Consider the following 8,224-nt stretch of genomic DNA (forward strand, 5'->3'; position numbering starts at 1 on the left):
GCATGCTTCCTCTGCCATGCACGCATATGTCGTCGACGGATTATGATGAACTGCCAGTAGTTTGGGCAAATGCTAATTAAGAAGACGGAATCATTTAAAAAAGTGATGACGAGATCATGTGCTACAGAGATTAAAACCACAACTTCGTACTGAGTGATGAGTAGTGCGGCGCCGGCGCCAAATTTTGCAAGACAGTGAGAGTCAGTGCACATGCACCTCTCACATCACATCCAATAATTAAACTTGCGCTGGCATTTTTACAAAGCAGAGTCCTTTTTAGTCAATTCCAGATCAGACCAGCTGTCCACACGGCCCCGCACGTCGGCGGTCCAGCCAGGTCACGACGCCCAGTCCCCAACCAACCCCAACAGAAGCCCGCTGCGCTGCCCACCGCTCTTCCACTCCCTCGCCACCCTGCGCCAATGCCGGACCCGACGAGCCGCCGCCACTGCGGACGCGGGGGACCATAGCGCCGAACGGGACGCGCTGCTGCGTCGCCCCCTCCCCGCGCCTCACGTCTGCACTGGCCGGCCACGCCAGCTAATCAAGTCCAGGTAAACCGCCGCCGCCGCGCGCCACCACCGTGACGGCTCCTCTCCCTCCATTTTTTTTCCTCTCCGAGTAGTCTGATCCACCCTGTTATACAGGAGTACCATTTCCTCTTCCGGCCACGGTGGGTTCTCCGTTTCAACGGACCTCCGGTTCATGGCGAGCGAGGCGAAGGAGATGAAGTACAGGAGGAGGGGCAGGGTTCCCGGGCCGCCGGAGCACGGGCAACGCAGCGACCGGAGCGGCGCGCTGGACTGGGCCGCGCTCAAGCACGACCCCGCGGAGCTGCTCCGGAAGCTCGACGAGGTACGGGACCAGATCACCCGCTCCTGCGAGCTCATGGGGCCGCCGCCGCCGGACCGCCACCGCGCGATGAGCCGCCGCACGGTCTCGCTGCGCCCCTCGTACGCCGAGCCGCCGCACGCGGCAGGCCGGGCCCCCGACCACTACCGCTCGCGCTACGCCGACCGCAACAGGACTAGCTTGCCGCCGAGCTCGTATGACCACCGGTCGCAGCGCTCCGTACCCGACGACGAGGCGTACTCCAGGCAGCCGTTCCGGCAGCAGTACTACCATGAGAGGCAGCGGGAGAGCCACGGCTTTGGCCACGGGAGGCGCCACCATAGCTCCTGCCAGTGCGCGCACTGCCTCCAGAGCCAGCGGGCGCCGGTGGTGGCGCCGCCGAAGGACCACGTCCCGATGGCCAGGTACTTCGCGGGTCAGGGGTCCTTTCGGTTCGATAGATCCCAGCCAATCTCGTCGGAGCTTGACCGGAGGTCTGTGGCTTCGTCTCTCTACTCGCACCTTTCCGTGTCCAAGAGGAGGGTGGAGTATTTCAGGAAAAAGGCTGAGAAGTTCTGCCGGCCGACGAGGGGCGCCGCGCCTTTTCTCGTGTGCACCTCCTGTTCCCATCTCCTGCAGCTGCCGCAGGGGAAGTTCGCAGGCCGGAAGAAGGATCAGGTCCAGTGCGGTTCTTGTTCAGAGATCATTGCTTTGGAGCCTAAGCAAGTGAAAGTTCATCCGGTGATCACGCCACCGTCTTTCCCAGTATCAAAAGGTGTCAGAAGTAAAGGTTCCAGTCACCGGGACACCAAGAGTTCCGGGTGGTATCAACATCAGGATGATGACAACTTCAATTTCTATAAGCCGCAAGCACAGAAGAAGGATTTTGCTGACAATATGTCACCGTCTTCTACCGCCAGTTATGGTAGAACAGACAGTGAGCATGGGTCAAACAGGAGCGTTCAGTTAAAATCAGTGCCTGCCAGCAGGTCTAGATTTTCAAATGACCCAAAGGATATATTATGTCAAGGAGATACAGGCGGTCAAGTGGAAGCTTCAGGACAGTGTACAGTCAGTCCACAAGGTCCAATTTTAGTGGACAAACAAATGGATCCGTTCTCCAGTCAATGGAAAGAGAAAGACTATAGTGGTGGAAACCAAATCATAAGAAAAGAATGTGACATAAATACCAAATCAGATTATGAAGCCAACGCTAGAGGTGAAAGTCTCGGTAGGAAATGCATACAGAAGAGTAAAGAAGGTCGTAAGGGTGGGTTTGAAGATGAATTCAGTAATGGAAGAACACATGGACAAAAAGGTAGACACGGTAACACTGACAGTCCTGAAGATGGAATCGTTGGAAACAAATACAAACATAAGGCCGATGATGTTGTTATAAGCAGCCTTGAAGATAAAGATATGAGCATTAAGTATGAACATAATGGTAGCTTTAGATTTGAGGAACTTAGTAAGAGAGATGAAAAATGCAACAAAAAGGATGACAACAATATTCTTGAACTTGAGAGCATAGCTAGGGGATGTGAACAGGACAGAATCAAAGATGACTGCGGAAAACTGCTGCACTCAGATAGTAGAAATGGCAACACGGTGGCCAAGAATTATTCATCAGTTAATGAACACACAAATTCAAGTTCTCTTGTTTCCTCTGTGGCCGAGGTAGATGATATACAGTCTTCAGTTGGCAAGAATGGGGATTCATCCTTTTTTACTGGTTTCCTCAAGAAAGGTTTAAAGGACCTTTCTTTATTCAACCAGTCTGTAGACAGTGCTAAGGTTTATATCAACGGTCATCCAATCTCTGAACGAGCTCTCCGGAAATCAGAGAAGAAAGTTGGTCCTGTTGGCCCTGGTTCATATTGGTAAGTCATTTTCTCACTTAGCCATTTAGAGGTTCCTGAGTTACTCTAATGTCATAATGCCATCTTCCATATCAGCAATAGCTTTTCATTTTCAGCATCCATTCACCAGGAAATTAATCCATATCATTTGTTCCTGGCACCTGAGTAAATAGAACGATAATGCTATTTGCCGACATAACTGAAAACAACTGAATTTTCGGTAAGAAATTGCTTATTCGTGCTTTAGCTTCATAGCTATGGCCATATCACTAGGTACGTTCTATAGCTTGCCTGATTCGTGTTCAGATGATATGTTCTATAGTTCATTCGTCTGTATTGACAAGCAATAAATTTAAAAATTTCTTGACGATCTGTTCACATGTGACAGGGTCATTAATTTACTCAAGACATTTTTGGGCAATTGTTTACACAACATCTAAGCATGCTGTTCTACTGATCACACTAATTTATGATTTTAACCATTCTCCTTTGATCTTGAATGGAAGTCTACCAACATTTCCTCTCACCCTGTTTTTTCCGTTATCAAAATTGATGCTGAATAATGGCATTTTCACCTGAGTTGAAGGTTGGTCTGCCTCTGGACAAAGAATAAACTTACCCTAGAACATGTGTTGTCAAGCTATTTTTATGTTGACGACAATATCTTTGTAAACATCTGGGTTGACATATGAGTAGTATGAGTACATTTTGGAGACCGACAGTGTGCAAAGAAGCACTTTCCATTGTTTGTTTGGATCTTAGATTAGTATGACGAGTGTATCACCTGTTTTTCTTGTTCTCTCTCTTTTTTGAAATAAATTCTACTAGATCTCCACTGCTCAGCACAGAGATGGGTGTACTGGGAACTTCATTTCACAGCGCATTCTGAATTATTAAAAGCAAAGTAACACATCCTTTTTTGTAATTTAGGTACGACTACCGTGCTGGATTTTGGGGTGTCTTCGGACAAGAGTGTAGAGGCATCATACCAGTAAGTTGAACTTCCTGCAAGTTATATTTGCTCATCAAGCGGCTGTCTGTTTCCGGTCGTCTCACGAATGTTTTGTTCCTTGCATGCAGCCATTCATAAAAGAATTCAACTATCCAATGCCCAAGAACTGCGCTGGTGGTAGCACTGGGGTTTTCGTAAATGGGAGAGAGCTCCACCAGAAAGATTTTGATTTGCTTGTAGGGAGAGGGCTCCCTCGAATACCTGGAAAGTCATATTCTGTTGAGATATCAGGAAGCGTGATCGACGATACGACTGGCACGAAGCTACGTGGTCTTGGAAAGCTTGCACCCACGTAAGTTGCTTGGCACTATACGTGAAGCCCTGTTCTTCTTTTTTTTTTTGGTTTTTTGTAGGAAATGTGCAGTAATAAATGCATGACCTCAGCAAACAGTTAGCTTAAGGTGTACTAATAACTTGTTTTCTTGATCAAAACAAAGTAATTTCTGCTCCGCTGACAAAAACCTTAAAAAAAAGTTGTTCCCAAATAGTCTGTTTTCTGTATTTATCTCATACTACAGTGTGTACCAAAACTACAAAGGCATCATCTATTACCATTTGTTTTACCAATGAGAGGTTGAGTACAAACTTTAAGCATAGAAAGGGTCACTAATCCCCCGCATTTAGTTCCTGAAATTAAAAGAAAAATACTTGATCACAAAACTGTATCTTGATAAGGTTTCTTAATTTGGTGGGAGTTTCGGATGCTAATCTCTCTCTTTTTTTTGTTCAATATTTAATTTCTCAGAATCGAGAAAATGAAACGTGGCTTTGGCATGCACGTCCCCGAAGAGACAAAGTAGCTCTATGGATACTTTTGTTGATGCTTCTGTTGAAAGTTTTACACACCTAGAAAGCTGCCAATTAATGGGAGTCCAGGTTTGTTGATCTGTTAGGATTGGTGACAGCGGTAGAAAGGCTTTCACGTCTTGAAGCTCGACAGCGATGCAGCCTCCGGACATTGAGAGAAGAAATGGAGAGATGTCATAACTCATACGCATTCGCATCATCCTACTTGGAATTAAATGTCGTGTTTCCATGGTGACAGCTCCGGCCGGCGGCATACAGTTCCTGTCTCCCTCTCGTTTGTAAAATTCGCCACACCGTAGGTGCTAGGTAGCATTCGGAGCATGTATCCGTTTCGGGTTTGTGATACAGTGGCGCAACTCTTCGGCTATATAAATGTACCTAGTACTTTGTAACATGTTGTCCAGTATGCAACGACGCATCAGATTTGTATACCTCTCGAATTCGAGCCAGAGATTTTTAGGATATGTTTGGTTTGTGACTAATTGTGCTACACTTTGCCTAAGGTTAATCGTTCGAATTGAATAACTAACTTTAGACAGAAAAATTAAGCAAAGTGGGGTAAGTTAGGCATTAATCCTTCCATCTTTGTGTTGGTAAAACTTTCTCTTTTCCATATCTGTTAACGTAGGATAAATTTAGAATTTTAAATTAAATATATTAGATTAGTAGAGTGAATAATAAAGTATATCTTCTGAGAATTTTTTTTGCTGACTTATGGATGAAGAAATCTATTAGGTAGCCACTCCGATTAGAGTAGTGGGCGGAATTATGGATGAAGAACCAACCCGATTGGGCTAAAGGGGCTAGGAGTTGACATAATAGACGTCCGTACAGCCAGCTCTGATGCGTATCTTGCTTCAGTTGCTCTGACATGTTACATGGAACAGCAGAGCTAGCTGCTCCCTAATTGCTGCCAACTTTGGCAGCGGTGGTCATTCCATTCCAACGCCAAAATGCCATGATACGGTTGCTCGGCTTGCTAACATGCTTAGGGCCCGTTCGTTTCTGTAGGATTACACCAAGAATTATTCCTGTTAATTAAAATTTATACAAATTAGAGAAATAATTCGAACCAGAACAGTTCCGGTCTTCTATTCCCTGTCAACGGGCCCTTAGGCATATTGCATAGAGTTGTTCTGAATCCAAAAAGTCACACCGAAACAACTGTTTTGTTGACTGTCTAAAATATTCGGTAAAGCTCGAAAAAAAGTCTCGGTGAATTATATATCGATAACAGCTTCTTTGCCGAGTACTTTTTCTCGATGAGTCGGCAAAGCTCTGTCGTTGCTGTCACCGCACGGCCCGCTGAAGCTGTACCATTTCATCGTGATGGTGGCCGTGGTGCTGTCGCAGCTGCCGTCGTTCCACTCGCTGCGGCACATCAACCTGGGCTCCCTCATCCTGAGCCAGTGAGCCTCGCCGTGCTGCCCTTATTCGGCGACGTGGGGTTCGTCCCGCGACTTCGTCCTCCCGTTCGTCGGCGCTCGCCCGTGTACGTGGCCATCATGGTCGTGTTCACCTGCCGGCGTCGGCGCGGTGGCGTCCGTGCGGAAGCTCGTGCTCGATGCTGGCAAGTTCAAGCTCTCGACTCTTGAGTGGCAAGTTCATTGACTGATGGTTATATATATTTAGGAACCACAGTGCAAGCTGCGCACGGCTGTTTCTTTCAAGTCTTCACTTGTTGTTAATTGAGTTTTCCAAATTTGAAAATATATATATATATATATATATATATATATATATATATATATATATATATATATATATATATATATATATATAGCCCTGTACTTCCGTAGGATATAGGCAGTGACAGATCCAGGATTAATCCAAGAGGGGGCTACTTGCCTTGCGCGACGCGTGGTCGGCATGGACTGCGGCAGTGCTCCGGCCTTCGGGCTCCGGTGGTCCGGTCTCCGGGCGAGCGTGCTGCGCGGCTGCGGGCTGCGTCTCCGGCGCTCCGCGGCTGGCGCCTCCGCGGCTCCGCTCCTGACGGTGGCGGCATGTCGGGCGAGCGCGCGGCGCGGCTACGGACTGCGGCGGCCTACGACTCCGGGCTCCGGCGCTCCGCGGTCGGGCTGGTGCCCTGGCGGTGGCGGGCGAGCGTGCTGTGGGGCTGCGGCGCTCCGTGGCCGGGCTGGGCGCCTGGCGCCTGCACCTCCGCGCCTGGCGCCCTGGCGGTGGCGGGCGAGCGCGCCGTGGGCGGCTGCGCGCCTGCGCCTAGCGGTGACGGACTGGCGGGCGAGCGCGCTGGTGGGCGGCGACCGGCAGCTGGTCTAGAGCTGGAGGAGGCAGGAGGCGGGTAGAGCCATAGAGGGAGGCAGGGAGCGGCGGCTGGAGCTGGGATTGGGCGTCTGCGGCTAGGTCGCGTGGCGATGGGCCTTTACTGGGCCGCGAATGCCGACCGGGGCTGCAGCCCAGGCAGCCCCGGTTGGAGATCCGCCCCTGGATATAGGAAGCCCAAACACCAGCGTGAGCAACGTGGCAGACACAATAATGGTAGGCAACGTTTTTTAAAAGGCAGGCCGTCCGCGCGACGTGGATGATGGGTTTTTGAACTGCATGTAACGCAATCTGCAGGATTGCAGTATGTGCATGCGCGAGATTAGTGGACGGTTATTACGGTGGTTCAGATCTGCGGTTATTACGGAGGTTCAGATCTGCATGTAATAACGAGCAAAACTTATAAAGTGTATAATATCTAGTAGATGGTTTCGTAAACATAGCATGATATGTTTGTAAGGTACAATGCAATGCATAAAAGGATGATGCAGATGACTTAAAAAGAAGTATTGTGTGTTGTAATGAAGCTAAAATTAACAGTTGAAAAGTATGCAATGTCAGCATAATTTCTCAGTGGTAGTGCATAAAATGTGGTATAAAAATTCATAAACACATAAAAGGTATGTGGGGAAATATTCCTGACCGGTTATGATTTGATACGTGGGCAATCCCTGAAAAAGAGGCGTTTGGTGGGGGAGTATTCGCTTATTGGCAGCTTTTGATCATTTCGATGTCTAACATACAAGCGAAAAAACACCATCTTCGATCTCACATACTCTCGGGCTTCTGCAGTTATGTTGTCACCGTATCATAGATCGTCGACTGGACAGTTCTCCCTGATGCGTCCTCCAGGTGCCATTGTTGATTGCCCTAGAAACGAGACGCCACCTGCAACTCTACGAGGACCTGGTAGCCATGAGATCTATGGAGAAGATGGTGTTCTGACAATAATGATGCGTGGGCCGATGAATACAATAGGATCTGGTGAGGTGGATACATCAAATATATTACAATCGCACGTAAGTTCAATGCTTATAAGTATGTTTATGATTTGAATTCACTGACGATGATATTGTGTTCGGGAGAAATGAAGATTTGATGTTAATGTAAGGATTTTTTTATGTTGTACACAGCCAGATTCGATTGATCCTAGTTTAATTCCTAGGATTGGTATGGTGTTCCGAGATGTTGATGATGCATATGATTTCTATAAACGATATGCATATGAGGTCGGATTTCCTTTGAAAAGGTATAGGGAAAAGACAAACTGCAAATGGTTGAATTGCTCTAGAGAGGGGAGATGTGTAAAATAAAACATGGTAACCCTGGAGTCCGGAATAAATACACAGGTCGAACCCAGTGCAAAGCAGGAATAAAGCTTAGGAAAATTTATGATGATGCAAAAAAGTGTCATATCTGTCAGGATTGATCT

At 47.7% G+C, this 8,224-nt stretch overlaps 1 protein-coding gene across 1 annotated transcript; it reads left to right on the plus strand.

The window, feature by feature from the left end:
* Nucleotides 1–252: 252 nt before the first annotated feature.
* Nucleotides 253–4,991, plus strand: LOC103635410 (uncharacterized). The gene is made up of 5 exons (XM_020542416.3): nucleotides 253–554; nucleotides 648–2,711; nucleotides 3,621–3,681; nucleotides 3,771–3,994; nucleotides 4,448–4,991. Exons 2-5 carry the CDS (start codon nucleotides 706–708, stop codon nucleotides 4,500–4,502), a joined length of 2,346 nt encoding a protein of 781 aa, XP_020398005.1. The 5' UTR covers nucleotides 253–554; nucleotides 648–705; the 3' UTR covers nucleotides 4,503–4,991.
* The last annotated feature ends 3,233 nt before the right edge of the window (nucleotides 4,992–8,224 follow it).

This window comes from Zea mays, chromosome 8, assembly GCF_902167145.1.
Source record: "Zea mays cultivar B73 chromosome 8, Zm-B73-REFERENCE-NAM-5.0, whole genome shotgun sequence".
NCBI lineage: Eukaryota > Viridiplantae > Streptophyta > Magnoliopsida > Poales > Poaceae > Zea > Zea mays.

Bases quoted from the DNA above. Each gene is read 5' to 3' on its own strand.
- LOC103635410 (XM_020542416.3), top strand. From the start codon at position 706: ATGGCGAGCGAGGCGAAGGAGATGAAGTACAGGAGGAGGGGCAGGGTT. The intron at 2,712-3,620 runs GTAAGTCATTTT...TTTGTAATTTAG, and splicing joins GTTGGCCCTGGTTCATATTG to GTACGACTACCGTGCTGGAT. The intron at 3,995-4,447 runs GTAAGTTGCTTG...TTAATTTCTCAG, and splicing joins CTTGGAAAGCTTGCACCCAC to AATCGAGAAAATGAAACGTG.